The sequence below is a fragment of the Hyalella azteca genome, unplaced genomic scaffold, assembly GCF_000764305.2.
Source record: "Hyalella azteca isolate HAZT.00-mixed unplaced genomic scaffold, Hazt_2.0.2 contig1199, whole genome shotgun sequence".
Lineage (NCBI taxonomy): Eukaryota > Metazoa > Arthropoda > Malacostraca > Amphipoda > Hyalellidae > Hyalella > Hyalella azteca.
Genome location: NW_025931526.1, coordinates 112,054 through 129,865, shown reverse-complemented (window position 1 = coordinate 129,865; position 17,812 = coordinate 112,054). Strand labels below are relative to the sequence as shown.

Here is a 17,812-nt window from a genome sequence, read left to right as displayed (position 1 = left end):
ATAAACATTCAACGTTGCACTTCTTGAAATAATAGGTGAATCTTCTTATAAGCATCCGGTAATTGACTAATATTCAACAATAATAGGCAACAGTATTCAATGAGTGGACGAATTCAACGAAAAGTTTTTCAGTCGTGGCATTACTGATATACTTTTTAGCGAAGATCTTTTACGTTCGCTGATTCATTACCACAGCTGTGTTTTTTGATGCGTGTTAGACCCAATTGTCTTGCAAGTTATCTTACTTAATGTGCGCGGAATATATTAAATAGTGCAAGCACTTCCACAAGCATCAAGTTTTGTGCGGTACTGCAACGCAAACTTTGCGCGACAGTCGCTCTGGGCGAGCCTCAGGTCGGGTGACTAGTCTAAATAGTTGGCAGGCTCAGCGTTTACAGCCTACATAGTTGACAGAGTTAGGGTTAACAGCCTAAATAGGGGACAGGGTTAGGGTTAACAGTCTAAACAGTTGACAGGGTTAGGGTTAATAGTCTAAATTGTTGACAGGGTTAGGGTTAACAGTCTAAATAGTTGACAGGGTTAGGGTTAACAGTCTAAATAGTTGACTGGGTTAGGGTTAACAGTCTAAATAGTTGGCAGGGTTAGGGTTAACAGTCTAAATAATTTACAGGGTTAGGGTTAACAGTCTAAACAGTTGACAGGGTTAGGGTTAACAGTCTAAATAGTTGACTGGGTTAGGGTTAACAGTCTAAATAGTTGGCAGGGTTAGGATTAACAGTCTAAATAGTTTACGGGGTTAGGTTTAACAGTCTAAATACTTGACAGGGTTAAGGTTAACAGTCTAAATAGTTGACTGGGTTAGGGTTAGCAGTCTTAATTGTTGACAGGGTTAGGGTTAACAGTCTAAATAGTTGTCAGGGTTAGGGTTAACGGCCTAAATATTTGACAGGGTTAGGGTCAGCAGCCTAAACAGATGACAGGGTTACGGTTAACAACCTAAATAGTTGACAGGGTTAGGGTTAACAGCCTAAACAGTTGACAGGGTTAGGGTTAACAGCCTAAATCGTTGACAGGGTTAGGGTTTATACCTACACTCTATGTACACTCTAAACCCTGAGTGATCTACATAACAGGTAAACATAGGCACTCTAGCTCAGAATATATGGCATGAAAACATTTCTCTTGGATGGCGTGCAGTGAAATTATTGCACTATGGGGCCATACTTTGAAAACTTGCTAAGTGAACGTCAGTACTTATATATACGCTCTATTTTCTTGTCCATGACTGGTGGATTTTGCTTGAAAGGCCGTCAATGATTGGCTGCTGAACTTACGATCTCTTAACTTTTCGAAAGTAAGGAACAGATCCATTGTAGTTACACTCCATCATTGTTAAATATAATGAGCAGCCAGCAAACTTAATGCATTCACGCAAAGTTTATAGTGCAGAATTAATGCTCGAACGCCTATTTACATCAGATTCGAGTCGCGTTCTTCCGTCCCAATTTATTCATTTTTTAGTTAGTTATAATTGCGTAATAAATTCAAATGCTGTTGTAGAATTTTTGTTTCCGTTTACGTTTAAAAAAAGAACTTGGTTTCATTCCTGATGTCAAGATTAGCATGTAACATATTGCATTTCGTTGTCATTGCATTATCGATTCAAGAAGTTCGAAGTTGAAAAGTTAAAAAACGATGCTTTCAGTTAACTTTAATTTTTTTCATTTATCGAATAGATCATTTTTGCAGGTTAATCATGCAACCGAATTTCCACTCATCGTTATCAGAACTTTATTAATCACGTTGCATCCCATTCACTAGGCTATAAATTCGGTACCGGTTAAATTATCTCGGAATCAAGCCTTTATGTCCTCAACCGTACAAGAATATTGACGGTTAAATAAAACCCAGTCTTTCATTTAGGAAAGAAACTTTAAAGTAACATCAGAATCAATGGTACTTTCCAATAAGCAGATTAATGACATTCAAATTAATGAACAAATATGTATTTATTTATAATTGAGTTAATTGTTTACCAGATTTTAAATTAGTCTGAAAATTCTTTAGTTAATTTTTAGTACTTTAAATATCTCTGGCAGATAACAAATTCATAATTCATCGAAGGTGGGATGACGGACATAGGGTCACTGGTCCTTTAAATGTTCCAACGACATCCCGCTGTGCTGCTCCCCAAACTATTTCATGTCTTTGGGCTACATGTACGCGTTTTGAGAGCTCCTTTAAAACACAAATTAAAAGAAGACCATTGGATGCGTTTTCCAGGGTTGGTGATTTTTTTGATTTAAAAAAAATCAAAAAATCAATTATTTTTTTGTTTTTTTTTTCATGATTTTTTTTATTTATTTTTTCAGCTTTTTTTGTCTTTTTGAAGTGTTATTTTTTATGTTGGAATTAGCCTACTAACAATAACAGTATATGGATCATAATGGATGGCTAAAAAGGGCACTTATTGCCTTCAATAATGGCCAACAGGCCAAGGTGGTGCTTACCACTTAGGGATTTTTGGGTAAACAATTATTGATAAATCTATTCATTAGCTTTGTAAAGTTTGTATGGAGCAAGGTAATGAGCTAAATATTGACCATTTAACTGGCTTCAATATACAAAAACACTTCAAGAATGCAGATCTTCTAAACATTGAAGAGTCACATAACGGATAGGTAGCTGATAGCCAGAGGTGGGCAGTAGCGCGCTACATTTTCAGTAGCGGTAGCGGTAGCGGCTCTACATTTAAGGCAATGTAGCGGTAGCGGTAGCGCCTGCTACATATTTAAGTAGCGATACGAGGTTTTGCCGCTACAGCGCTATCGCTACATTTATAGATAAAGCCTTTATATTTTACTTAAAGGGGCCGGCTACCCTCCAACAAAACTTCTTTGTTTACAGACGGATCGTTTTGAAACTTGGTACACATATGTAGAACACAATGTAAGACCTTTTTGTTCATGTAAATTTAAAAAAAAAGAAAGAAAACGTGGAATTAATAGAAAACGGCATATAAGAGGTACTCTAAAAAAATTTATAACTTTTGCAAATCACATGCTACAATGTCGAGACACATATCATTCGATTTGTAACAACAATATCTAGCGACTGTAGAGCCCCGATTTTTGATTTTCCTCATCGTTTTTTTCGCGTTTTTCCCATTATTTCACATTTTTACCCCCCTACCTTCCTCCCCCTCCCATATATAAGTCAAACCATGCACATATTAAAAAAAAGTCTCTAGAGTCGCTAGGTATTGTTTTTACAAATCGAATGGTATGTCTCTCATTGCCGTAGCTTGAAAACTGTTGGAGTTATAATTTTTTTAAGATGGCGTTTTTTAGAAGATGTGTATAAGAGACAGACTTCATCCCGTATCTACTTCATCCCGTATCTACTTCATCCCGTATCTACTTCATCCCGTATCTACTTCATCCCGTATCTACTTCATCCCGTATCTACTTCATCCCGTATCTACTTCATCCCGTATCTACTTCATCCCGTATCTACTTCATCCCGTATCTACTTCATCCCGTATCTACTTCATNCATTTAGAATACTTATGTTTTGAAAACAATATCTGGAAGATGGGGGCTGTTAGCTGCAACACACTGTTGGAGTCGTTCTCAGAAGAGGGAGTAACCGTAACAGTGAATTCTGATCGCTATGCTGCAATGTTGCAAAATTTCTTGCAGCCCATGATGGAAAACATTGTTGAAAATGAAGCATTCAGAGACGTGTGGTTCCAGCAGGATGGGGCTACAGCTAACACAGCCTGAATGCCACTCAATGTTTTGAAACGCATGTTTCACGGACGTCTGGTGTCACGATCTTGAGGGGTGATTTACAGTGGCCTGCAAGGTCACCTGATTTGAGCATTTGCGATTTCTTTCTTTGGGGACAGCTAAAAGAGTCGCCATCATACCCTACGTTCAGAAGTCGCCCTCACACACTACCACAGCTAAGGGAACGGATTACTGCAGCAGAGGTTATGGCCATACCTTGCCATATGTGTGAACGTGCTGTAGGAAACTTCCGAGAACGACTCAACAGTGTGTTGCAGCTAACGGCCCCCATCTTCCTTCCTCCAAAACATAAGTATTTTAAATGGTATGTTATGCTAATCTTGAGGAAAATAAACTTTCTTCTTTACGTAGCTCCATTACTCTTTTATTTTGCCTCAAAACTGATCAATCAGTTCTGCCCCACCCTGTATAAGCTAGCTAACACATTTAAATTGTATAGTTTAATTAATATTTAACAAATAGTCAAATAGTTAAAGACTACTTATAGCCTTATAAGAATTAGCTAAGCTGCTAGCTACGTACAATGTATTGCATACTTGATGTCTCTGTACCAAAAACATTCAATTTATTGGAACCTAATACACACTAAAGGCAACAAGTTTATATACCAATTTGTCTTTCATAGTACATTTATACTAAACCATGATTAACAATACCTCAATATAAATTAAAGACTGCCACTCAATATATTTAAATATATGAAAACAGCAAAAAATAAAAAAATCATGATTTTTTTATAAAATATCAAGTGATTTAATCACATGATTTAATCATTTTGATTTAATCATTGCCAACCCTGGCGTTTTCAAAGCTCCTTTAAAACACCAATCAAAAGAAAGAGAAGACCACTGGATGGGTTTTCAAAGCTCCTTTAAAACACCAACTAAAAGAAGAAGAAGACCATTGGATGCGTTTTCAAAGCTATTGTAAAACACCAATTAAAAGAAGATGAAGATTGGATGCGTTTTGAAAGCTCTTTTAAAACACCAATTAAAAGAAGAAGAAGACCATTGGATGCGTTTTCAAAGTTCCTTTAAAACACCAATTAAGAGAAGAAGAAGAAGACCATTGGATGCGTTTTCAAAGCTATTTTAAAACACCAATTAAAAGAAGAAGAAGATTGGATGCGTTTTCGTAGCTCCTTTAAAACACCAATTAAAAGAAGAAAACCATTGGAAACGTTTTCAAATCTTCTTTTAAACACCAATCAAAAGAAAAAGAAGACTCTTATAGGCGTTTTCAAAGCTCCTTTGAAACACCAATTTAAAGAAGAAGAAGAAGACCATTAGATGCGTTTTCAAAGCACCTTCAAAATACCAATTGAATAGAGAAGAACACCATTGGATGCATTTTCAAAGCTCAATTAAAACACCAATTGAAGGAAGAAAAAGACCATTGGATGAGTTTTCAAAGCTCCTTTAAACACCAATTAAAAGAAGAAGAGAAGAAGACCATTGGATGCGTTTTCAAAGCTCCTTTAAAACACCAATTAAAAGAAGAATAAGACCATTGGATGCGTTTTCAAAGCTCCTTTAAAACACCAATTAAAAGAAGAAGAGAAGTAGACCATTGGATGCGTTTTCAAAGCTCCTTTAAAACACCAATAAAGGAAGAAAAAGACCATTGGATGCGTTATCAAAGCTCCGTTAAAACGCCAATTAACAGATGAAGTAAAACCAGAATTTGAGTTACCACTTGGCGGGCATCTGGCACACGAAGTTGTACTTGGCTGAGCCCCACTGGTTGGCTAGCATAAAGTTCATGTCGCTGTTCATGATGGCATGAGCGCCCGCCATGAAAGCTGGCTGTCCCGGGGCCCAGGGTCCTGTCACATATGTCATTTGTAGCCAGCGCCAACCAGCGGGAATTAAAGGTATAATAGGCGTCCACCCAGTGGTGGCCGGGCTTCGGTTCTGTATGGGAGGAAATTAATTAAATTAAAATTGATAGAAAACGTGAAATTCATATAAAACTGCTAAAAACGGGTACTTTAGAAAATCTATCTCCTCCTACAAATATCATCCTACAACATCAAGACACGTATCATTCTATTCGTAAAGACCATACCTTGTCTCTTATACACATCTAGATGTGTATAAGAGACAGGTCGTGTAGTCACCGAAATTTGAAAAGGACAAAAATTTAGTAGAGAGTGTTCAAAGACGCGCAACAAGGATAGTTCCGGGCTTGAAAGGCAAGTCCTATGAGGAAAGATTAAAGATTATGAAGCTTCCAAGCCTCAGTTATCGACGTCTGCGTGGGGAACTCATTGAAGCTTACAAGTATACTCATGGCTTATACAAGGTCCCAGAAGGATTACTAGAATTTGAAACAAGAACCAACACCAGGGGCCACAGCTATAAACTAAAAAAACTGCGTTGTAACACATCCATACGACAACATTTCTTCTCGCTTCGAGTCACCGACATGTGGAACAGCCTCCCCAATGACATCGTTGACGCTCCGAGTATGAACGCCTTCTAGAATAGACTAGACGAAGCTATGCAGGAGCATATTTTCAGACTTAAAATGCCTAGCAAATTACGGACCAGGCAATAAGTCCAGCAGCTATCTCAATCAATCGTCAGTTATGGAAAGATCGGGTTCCAAAGGCCGGATCCCTTGTGAATCAAGTCACGAAAAATTCAAGAATCGGCAACAGGCCATATGGGCCTATTTCTTCAGTGCCGACATTTCTATTCTATTCTATTCATTGCGTGCCGGTGCTCAATATTTTATTTTATGAATGACTTGCCGCGCATCGATGTGGCCGGTCGTTTATCGCGTGTGCGGAATTCATTCATACGCACCCACTAGAAGCATGAATGAAACACTCAGTTGCACGATCTTACGTACGGAAGAAACACTTGAATAAATCGGCCATTTGTAATTTTAATTCATTTAGTTTCATTGTGGGTAATCTATGTACATCGAGTCTCTTTCATTTTATTTCGCACCTTGCGCATAAAATCTTAAAGATAATTTCGGCACACTAATGAAGCAGCAAGTTCAGGTGAAGATCAAGTGCACGATTTCATGCTAGGCAAATTTGAAGGTAAATCGAAGTCGCTTTCAACCGTCGCCGGCCATTGATTACTTCATTGATGCGCACTCCAGTAATGCGCGTGCTGCGTGCCCACGCTGTGTTGTACCAGCAGATACACTGAGCTACACTGTAGCAGCAGATACACTGAGCTACACTGTAGCAGCAGATACACTGAGCTACACTGTAGCAGCAGATACACTGAGCTACACCTGTCTCTTATACACATCTAGATGTGTATAAGAGACAGGAGCTACACTGTACCAGCAGATACACTGAGCTACACTGTACCAGCAGATACACTGAGCTACACTGTACCAGCAGATACACTGAGCTACCCTGTACCAGCAAATACACGGAGCTACACTGTAACAGCAGATACACTGAGCTACACTGTCATAGGGTGGTACATTGTTGGCTCGTCTTTAAAATTATTATTAGATACGCTAAATTTGTGACCAAATCATTCATTTAAATGGTCTATTTCACAAATAGCTTACATTATAACTTCTTTAATTAATGTGAGAATTGAAGTGTAACGAAATATATGAAATATATTATAAAAAGAAATGTATCTTACGTATAGCCAGCAGCCGATTGGCAACAGCGTCGTACTTGTCAGTCGTGTCAAGAACTGCCAAGTTGCCGCCCCTTGCTTGGCACGCGGCTTGCCCGGAGTCCCGGTCAAGGGTGACGTCTGACAACCAAATGCAGCCCGCTGCACCAAACTTCTCGTAACCAAGGATCTCGTCGCAACCTTCAACCCAAAATATAAATTACCTTCAGCTGAAACTCAAGAAAAAATATTGCATTCAGAAAAATGGCCTCGAATCAAACGTCTAAAATTAATTAAAACAAGAATTTACAGCTAAATTCGTCTTTGGTTTAGAATCCGGATGTGTTTAAATTTACAATTACCACTTTATTCACATACGCAGTTAGAGTAAACTAAATAATATAGAAAAAATGCGGTAAAAAAACATGTTCCCTCAGTGATGTATTGACTGATGTAAAATTTCTAACTTCCTTGCAAAGCAGTTATGTTTAGTAGTTATGTCCTTGCTAAAAGTAGTTATGTTTAGTATTTATGTCCTTGCAAAAAGTAGTTATGTTTAGTAGTTATGTCCTTGCAAAAAATGAGTTATGTGTAGTAGTTATGTCCTTGCAAAAAGTAGTTATGTTGTTTTCGCCAGTCAGTTCTGATTTAAGCTCATTTAAAGGCTATACTGCATTTGTTAACAAATAGCGGTCCAGCTAATGCTGGTTTGTGCGATGTTACGACGATTTAGGAGATTATTGCTCCTGATAATTATTATTGAAAATAACTGAGATAATATCATTGGTATGAAAAAGTGTTCCTCAAGTCTCTTGTTTCCCAATTATACCAGTAAAAATGGAAGCAATTATATTATAAGTAATTAACATGAAAATAAAACAAAGGCTCAAAGATATTTAAATAAAGCTTTGTGTTGCATATAGCGCACTAAGCCACGGATGAGGGAGCTGTAGCAACTGAAATTAATTAATTTCTATTTCGGTCGGGTTAGTTGGATGTCAATAGTTGTTTTCGGTTCGGAAACATATTATTATTGATAGAATTCATTGTTTCTAAAGGTTAAAATATAGCTTTTGACAGTTGAGTCGACTCGGCTGAACGAACTATTTTCGGTTGAACGAACTATTTTAATGAATCCAGTTCATATATTTTTCCGCGGGTAAACGGATAAAAATTAAACTGTGTTTTTTAAAAGACCACATGACTTAATATTAGCCTCAGTTTGTTGAAAATGTAGAAAAAATGAGGTCGCTGTTGCGGGCTGACTTAAGGCTCTGGGCCCATACTTTCAAAATAGTTAAGAAATCGTAAGTTCATCAGCCAATCATTGACGGCCTTTCAAGCAAAATCCACCAAACATAGACAGAAAATAGAGCATAAGTACTTACGTTCACTTAGCGAGTTTTGAAAGTATGGCCCCTGATTGAGAACCGCGAGCCCTCAGGCGGGCTCAGCTGGATCCCTATGAGATTCTATTACTACGTATAGTCATTATAACTCCGCCCGTAAATTAAATATCAGTCTATATTTCTTCATGCTTATTCAGCTATTTATTTAACATTTCCCTACAGTTAAAAGATAGATGTAAATTTTGTATAACATCAGTTATGATAATGAAAATGTTGTACATCGATGTTCATTATACTGTTTATACATGCGACTTACCTAATTTTTTTAGACATAAGGAAGTAGTACTATTTTTTCTCTATTGATCGGTATTAAAGTCATTTTTAAATCACCCTCCATTTTGTAGAAATTTTCTAACAAGATACTTTTTCATCACTCCTGAATCGTAGATTTCCCATTTACTTTTGAAGCTGGCCCTGAGCATGTTTAAAGTGTCGCACCGTTCTAGCGATACCTTCCCAGACGCTCATAAATCAGCTCGCGTGAAGTGACATAGTCCTAGTTTACCCTCTTCCTTGGGGGTAGAGGAACAGCCTCTTCATCCTCCTTACCCCTTCACCTTTTTGGCTGCCTGGCGTTAAGAGGCAAGCACGTTTAAATTACAACCCTCCATTGTTCGTGTGCGAGAACACTGGTGGCAACATGCGTTTCTCCCACAAGAAATCGAAAAATCTGTACCTTTCATCACCACGAATCAGTAAAGGTGTAATGAAGTGTTGCTGCAAATTTCCCACTACTGTATGTCAGACTACGAAGTTTAAGTAGGACCGACTCTGACGTCGGTGTTGAATTGATTATAGTCGTCAGATACTATGCCGATCCCGACTTGCGTCCTGGTTCCTCTCCTATAGGATTTTGACTCAGACGCCAGGGTAAGTTGCTGCTTTTGTGGTGAAATTTAAATTGGAATACTTGATGGAATATCGTGATTTTTGTGTGTATACGACTTGTCATGCTTAGATATTTACTTTGTTTTCTGTTGTAGGATCGTGCGTTTTCTCAGATCTCAATGCTCCAGCTCTCTCCTCGCATTTTGCTCATCGCGCTTTAACTTCCTCCACATTTAATTTGTTACTTCGTTTCATATGCCGCACCTCTGTAAATCATTAGTGTTATTTGTTTATATTTATTTGCCGTTTATCTTTAATAAACTTAAACGTTTGTACGAGTAACTATCCGCTCAGTCCAAGCTCTTGCTGATAAAACCAATAGGGAAGTTGAATTTAATTTCCGGTCATTGGTGGACGTGACAATTAGACCATCCGAACTTTGAGGTGACGCGATTGATTAGCTATTATTCAAGATTAGTTCGTCACATTTGGTGGCCAGTATGGGGATGGTCAGTTGTAATTAATTTGTCACGGGCGGAATTTGTTAATTTGTTCACTTTATTATTCAATTTTGATTGCTATCTATTGCGGTAAATTTCAGGATGTCACTAGACTCAACTTTCATTACGGACGGGAAAAACTTAGGATTTGAATTGGCAAGAATTGCGCGATTATGTTAAAGAACGTAAAGTAGAATATCGTAGATCCGAAGAGGAAGAGCGCGAGTTGCGTAAATTAGAATTAACGCGGGAAGGAGCGAGAGAGAGAGCTGAGCAGGAGATTGAGAGAGAGAAGCGAGCTCACGAACGTGACCTACGAGCGCTCGAGCTGGAGAAGCTCAAACTGCAGGACGAGCGGCAGGCACGTGAAGCTCAGCTTGAACTTGCGAGATTACAAGCTAACTCCAATCCAACTAATTCTTCTGGAAGCCGATCTGTTATAAAGTTGGCCGGCTACAAGGATGGAGAAGATGTCTCAATTTATTTGAACACTTTTGAGAAGGTTAAAGAAGCCAATCAGTGGAGTGATACCATCGCCGTTACGGCCTTGTTAAATGGTTTCGCTAACACCAAGGTTAGTTTTTTCCTCAATACGTTACCATTGGAGTCTACGTATGCTGAAATTAAGCACCAGATCGTAAAGACATTTGGTTATACAATTTACGACTACCAGTCCAGATTCAGGAATGCCAAGCAGAAGAGTGGTTCATTCAGACAATTTGTATTATATTTGAGAGAAAATTTCAGTAAGATGTGCCAGATTGCAGAGGTGAATAACGATGTAAAGAAGATGGAAGAACTGTTGTTGAAAGACCAGATTTTACGTGCTGCTGAACGCCCTTTAGCCGAGTATTCGAAGGAGCGTGATATCTTCAGACGCGATTTGGATTCAGTGATAGAGATGGCAGACAACTTTCAAGCTATTCATCGTCCACCTAAACCTGCCAGTTCTGATGTTAATGCGAGAATGTCATCGGTGTGTTTGCGATGCAATAAGCCAGGACATATCGCTAAATTTTGTAGATCTAAATCAGGTGGATCGCCGAATGACGTGCCTTCGATCCAGAGTGCGACGCATGGTGCGCCGTCAAATGACACTAATGAAAAGAAGTGCTTTAATTGTGGGTCAATCGGTCACTTTTCTAGATTTTGCCCAGAGAAACGCAAGTCTGAACCTGATCAGAAATCTGGAGACGTGAGATTAAGCAGGAAGGATGATACTTTTAATGTGAATGCATCTTTGTCCAATCCTGACTATAATAGTTACCTCCCTATTTCTAATGGAACTTGTAATGGCAAGAGCGTCAAGGTTCTGCGCGACACAGGAGCTACTGCTGTTGTCGTCAGGCGTTCTCTTGTTCCCTCCCCCAGTAGCAGTGGCGGGCCTAATTATATCAGTGATATTCTATACGAGTGTCCCAAAATGCGTTACAACCATTAAGTGGTAGGAGGCTCTTCGATGTCGAAAATCTTTTTACCGATGTGTGTAAAATGGCGTTGAATTATACAAACATGCATTCATTCTACAATTTTATTTTTGCAAGAGAGGTCCGACGAGAGATTTACGCAACATTTGAATTTAATGTAGAATGCGTAAATTAAGAATGTGTGTCAGAACTGAAAAAGAAAGTCCTGAGGGTGGGGTTCATTCATCAAATTATTCGACAGTTTCAGGAGCCCTAGCTATAGGCATCGGGAGACAGCAAGCTTCAGAATTTTTGGGATCATTCAGCGTTCATTTCAATACTCAATACACATATCATAAATACGAGCAACGTATCAGTGACAAATGGATCGAAACACCTTTTGAAAGCATGATACCCCTAACGATATGGGAACAAAGAGCCTCACAATATTTCAGCCCCACACCCTCCAAAAACCCCGGATGCGGTTTCACAACTTCCCCTTCTGTCTCTATACCCCTGCTGCCGTACTCCTCCCCCCACCCTGCACCCTCTTTTCGAGCTGAGCTGAGAGTCTGCAAACATTGAGTGAACAGCCTCAATTGCTGTCTCTGTAGTTTGATAGATCTTAATTGCCTGTTTAAGGTTAAAATTTCGTCGCCTTTCTGTAACCTTCTCTTGAAGTGCTTATATCACGAAAATTTAATTAATAGTCTAGTGACAGTATGTCTTTCTGTCAGAAATTTGTACTTTATAAAATAAATATCATCAAAATTATTTAGGTGTCGAATGTGATGCATTTATATTATGAAGATGAGAATATAACTGTTTGAAAACAGTCTATTTGGCTTGAAGTCTAAGCTCATATTACAGTGAGCGACATCGGCATATCTTAGACGATGGGAGAGAGGAGGATGTCAGATATAAGGTCGAGGTTTAAGGGGACCGGCTACCCTCCAGAAAAACTTCTACAGTTATTATCCGATCATCATGAAACTTCACATACATACGTAAAATGTAAAAAAATAACATTTTGCTTCTATGAATTTTGCGAAAAAATTGATTGAAAACGTGAAATCCATAGAAAACGGCTAAAAACGGGTACTTTAGAAAATCTATCTCCTCCTACAAATATCATTCTACAACATCGAGACACGTATCATTCTATTTGTAAAGACCATACCTGTCGATTCAAACATGGGTTTTTTCATTTTCCCCATAGTTTTTTTTATGCGCGTTTTTCCCATTTTTCTCATTTTCCTCCCTCCCCCCCCCCTTCTTCTCCCCCATTCATTTTTCCCCAACCCCCCCCCTCCTCCCCATATAAAAAACGAACCAGACAGAAATTAAAAAAAGTGATGTTCAAATCGATAGGTATGGTCTTTGCGAGTCGAATGGTATGTGTCTCATTGCTGTAGCTTGAAAACTGTAGGAGGAAATAGGTTTTCCGTGACAATAAGTTGAACTTTTCAGGACGGCGCGACAAAGTCCCGCGCGCCTCGAAATAGGCACTCAATGTAGCATGGATACCAAACTACTGGCTTCTGTAGCTTAATCCACTCAAGGATGCTAGCAGCAACTTGTAGCGCACTTCTCCGTACAAAGTTTGGAGGGTGACTGAGCTCAGATGCCAGATACGCCAATATATGTAGTCTTGCCGCTCTAATTTTCTTAGGTCTATTTACTGAAGGAACTCCAACCCGTTAAAGCCCGGCTGTGTGCGTCAATATTGCCGTACATGGATCGCAGTAGTATCGCTGAAAAGCTCAGAATGTCAGCTTTAAGATGAGACTAAGCATGTAACTGCAGCACAACTCAAGTAGAAACTATATTCAAAGATTTCAGCAGTTAATTACTTTATATCTAATTAGTTGAAGAACTCTCCCACCCGCTTCCCTTTAAAGAGACGTCATGAACGTAAATATTGGCGTACAGCGATGGCAGTGGTACCATTGGAAAGAGCAGAATTCCAGCTTTCAGATGAGCACAAAACCGGAAAACGCCAAAATTGAAAATTTTAGGGTAGCCGGTCCCCTTAAGGCTTAGCTTTACCTGTACGCTGCTCCGTAGCGTCTCTTCCAATGTTATGTTGCATCAGTATAATTATTTAAGTCATTTTATTTGTACAAATTTAAATAATGTGGTATATTATGTGGTTTATTTGATTTGATAAACCACATTATAATTAATAATGTGGTTTATTTGAGAAAACGTGTATCAAAGCCTACACTACTTTTTTGCTATAAATTATCATAATTACGTCCTTTAACCGGAAAAATAAAATTAAGTAATAAAATTTTTTAAATTGACAGCACCTCATAATGGACGAGCTGTAAATAGCAGAAAGTTTACTGGTAGTAGTCAAAGTTCATTGATAGCTTGTGCTCTAGTCAAGTGCAGGGATATTGTGTGGTGCAGCGAGACACAAGCCTGCGCTCGCACGACATTCCTGTGGCACCACAGGAATGGAAATTTTTAACTCGAGGTATGCTTACATGATCATGTTATTTTAGCTGCTCGTGTCCATATACTTCAGGTTTTAATTTCTATCTCATCGAGAAAGCTGGATCCATGTGTGGAAATGCCAGTTCACTCAAGTTCAACTGCATGGTTTGGCTTAGGTTTTCACCAGTCAAGCAGTCACCATGTCGCTGCAAGAAAAACGCGTACAAAAAAGGATTGAAATCCTAGTCTCAACTCCGTAAGTAATCAAGTTGCTGGGGTGAATGCCAATGATTGCCATGATCTCACAGACGTAAGATAGTCAGCCCTCACAAGTCACGGCAGCACGACATTCCTGTGGCACCACGCCGGCCAGACGTAAGATAGTCAGCCCTCACAAGTCACGGCAGCACGACATTCCTGTAGCACCACGCCGGCCAGACGTAAGATAGTCAGCCCTCACAAGTCACGGCAGCAGATTCGGGAAAGCTCGCTCTGGAGTTCGGGCGGTTCTCAATACAAGCCTTAAGACTTTATTCATGCTCTGCATGTTGCGGGTTGAAGGCCTGAATTAAAAAAATAATGATGGCTTTAAAAGTAGAAATGAATACTTTTACACCTGAGTCGACCCTGCCGCGGATGAGGGCGGTGTAGCCGGTGTAGTTGACGAGGCCGGACGGCACCTGTGGCTGCGTGGCTATGTGGCAGACGCCGGATGTGCCGGTGGCGAGGGTGGCCGATGTGGCGTACATGGGGCCGTATGCCACACCGTAGCATGTGGCTGAGGTGCGGCAAGATGTGACGCATTGACCTGTCGTTAGAAGAAGTTTATTGAATATTTAATGATTCGGGAAATTAAAATTAAATTTCCTTGGGTTATTCGAACAATATTTAATACGTCACAATATTTAAGTAAAATTCAGTGCTAGAGTGTGACCGAAACATGAAATCTATATAGATTCTAGAATACCAAGGATATAATTTACCCAACATAGCGTATCCAGTCTAATGGTAAATAAACTTCCTTTTTACAACACTTTTCTTTTAACTTTACTTCCTGCTGTTTGTTTGTTTGCGCGCCACAAAACTTATATTCGATATTTAACGTACTTACCTATTCGTTCGATCTGAAATTCAATCACACTTGCATAAAGTCGGAGACAATACAGGAATAAATTGACAGAATAAATAATTTAAAAATTGTTTTTTTATATAATAAAGAAAAATTAGAATATTTTTCAAATATTCAAAAACAAAATAAGAATATCATTGTACATGTGCAACATCGGAGACACTAGCCTCTTTAGAAGTGTTGTCTTTAAAAAAATTAATTTTTAAACGCACATTATTATGACCTACACTCATATCTTATCGTTGAAATGTGTCTCGGGAAAAATAATCACTGATTTTCTTCTAAAAATTCATTGAAACACTCCGACGATACAGTACATCAACACAAATCGGTATGAGCACTGAGGTCAACTTCAAATACCAGTAGCCTCATTATCTTTGCCCTATTTGCTAGATCGATCAAGTAATCTTCTAAGGCTGAATAGCCAATTTTCCAACAGAGCTTCATCATGCAGGTCACGCTTCATAAACAAAGAATAAATCAACGAACTACACTCACTCACAGAATCGTATTCGTAGAACAGATTTACTCAGGGCAAACGATATACTCGGCAAAACAAGAAACCTTGCAAGCCCCAGACACTTCTAATAATTCTCAGTTATTGCCCATCGAAGGTATATTGAACTGTATTCATCGAGATCATTTCGTCGGTAAACCTATTTTTCAGACGCAGAAAAATGCTAAACTGCGCCTGCAGTGAATAAAATTGCGGCTGAATATGGACAAGCGTGCAAACTCATGTGATGGATGACGATCAAGACTGTTATTCTTTAGGGGAATGATAATGTTGAGAATAACGCACAGGGACAGGGGTTGGTTGTCCGCATATAACTCAACATTAATTTTCTATTCAATGTGAAGAACATTATTTCACGTTACTGCTAAACCTATAGATATTTCGAGCGTTATTTATTTTTTAGTAAAATTCTGGATTTTGGTTGATTTATAAAATCAATGAAATCATCATATAGAGAATCCAATGCGGTGAATATACTTTATCATCATTATCATTTCGTGTCAAATCAATGCATTGCGGTTGTTACATGATAGCGACTTGAACACTTAAATGTCGGACACTTAAATACACGAAAAGCTACTTTAGTTCTTTGTATATATTCATACAGAAATTTTACAGACTCAATGTAACACAATTTTGTAAGACTAATTACTCAATGGAAAGATACACATGAGATACAAAATATGTGTAGCGTAAAATTGTGTTAGATAAAATCCTGCAACATATTGTCGCGTGGTGCATTGTGCTGCGCAGTGTTGTGCTCAAGATTTTGTTTACGGTGAGTACTAAGAAGTACATAATGTACAACCCCAAGTCTACGTGTACTCACACAAAGCAGGGGTCTACGTGTACTCACACAAAGCAGGGGTCTACGTGTACTCACACAAAGCAGGGTTCTACGTGTACTCACACAAAGCAGGGGTCTACGTGTACTCACACAAAGTAGGGGTCTGCTTGTAGTCCACGACGTAGCTGGTCTGCAGCCTCATGTCTCTGAATGCAGAGTATTGAGTTCTAGGGTCTGTTAGACCTCCCAAGACCCCGCCCAACGTCACAAACAACAACAAAAAATGCATTTTTTCTCTCTGCTTTCTTTAACGTTAATTCCTTCAATTATTTTTACAGTAAATTATTTTTCAGGCGATAGACCGAAATAATTAGTAAGTTATTGTCATTTAATTATTAATTATAATAATTGTCTGTATGACAGTCAACAGAAATTAACTATACATCAGTAATAAATAATATTTATTCCGTGCTGTTTTTTTTGTCTATTTATATCACGTTCATTTGAATTATTCTGTAGAGTATAACAAAAAATGTATGGCACGTATTAACATTCATTTCCCTAACCAAACCCATCAGTATGAGTTGAACTCATAGGCTAGTTTCTTTCACTTACTAATCAATTAGAGGTAAGTGAAGCTTTATTTTATTGACAGTGAAATCAACTTAGAATAAACCTATCATTGATTCCTAATGACAAATTTTACGACAAACATTAATACAAAAGCGCCACCAAACTACACGAACAAAACAATTAAATTCATCAATGAACTAAATTCTAACTTTTCAACGATGTCCCGAAATGAACTGAATATAAACTTCTCAACGATGTCTGTAAATTTGAACAATTTCAACGATATTTCTACCGGTGATCGCACACGAAAATATCTGTAAATTTGATTAATTAATATTTATTTCGTGTTGTTGAAATTGAGTGTGCTATTTCTATCACGTTCATTTGGAATTATTCAATAGAATATAAGAGAAAATGTATGGTACGTATTACCATTCATTTCCTAACCAAACCCATCAGTATGAGGGAAACTCATAGGCTTGTTTCTTACACTTACTAATCAATTAAAGGTAAGTGAAGCCTTATTTTATTGTCGGTGAAATCAACTTAGAATAAAACTATCATTGATTCCTAATAACGATTCGTACGGCAAACACTAATAGAAAAGCGCCACCAAACTGCCCGAACAAATACAATCAAATTGATCAATGAACTGAATTTAAACTTTTTAACGATGTCTGTGAATTTGAACAATTTAAACGATATTTCTACCGGTGATCGAACACGAAAATATCTGTAAATTTGAACAATTTCAACGATATTTCTACCGGTGATCGAACACGAAAATATCTGTAAATTTGAAAAATTTCAACGATATTTCCACCGGTGATCGAACACGAAGATATCTGT

At 38.3% G+C, this 17,812-nt stretch overlaps 1 protein-coding gene across 1 annotated transcript; it reads right to left on the bottom strand.

Annotated features, from left to right (window-relative positions):
* Positions 1 to 5,231: 5,231 nt before the first annotated feature.
* Positions 5,232 to 16,756, bottom strand: LOC108681984. The gene is made up of 4 exons (XM_018171071.2): positions 16,541 to 16,756; positions 14,574 to 14,765; positions 7,397 to 7,573; positions 5,232 to 5,686 (listed from the first exon to the last, which is right to left on the bottom strand). The coding sequence occupies exons 1-4, from the start codon at positions 16,677 to 16,679 to the stop codon at positions 5,409 to 5,411; spliced, it is 786 nt and encodes a 261-aa protein (XP_018026560.1). The 5' UTR covers positions 16,680 to 16,756; the 3' UTR covers positions 5,232 to 5,408.
* Between the last annotated feature and the right edge of the window lie 1,056 nt (positions 16,757 to 17,812).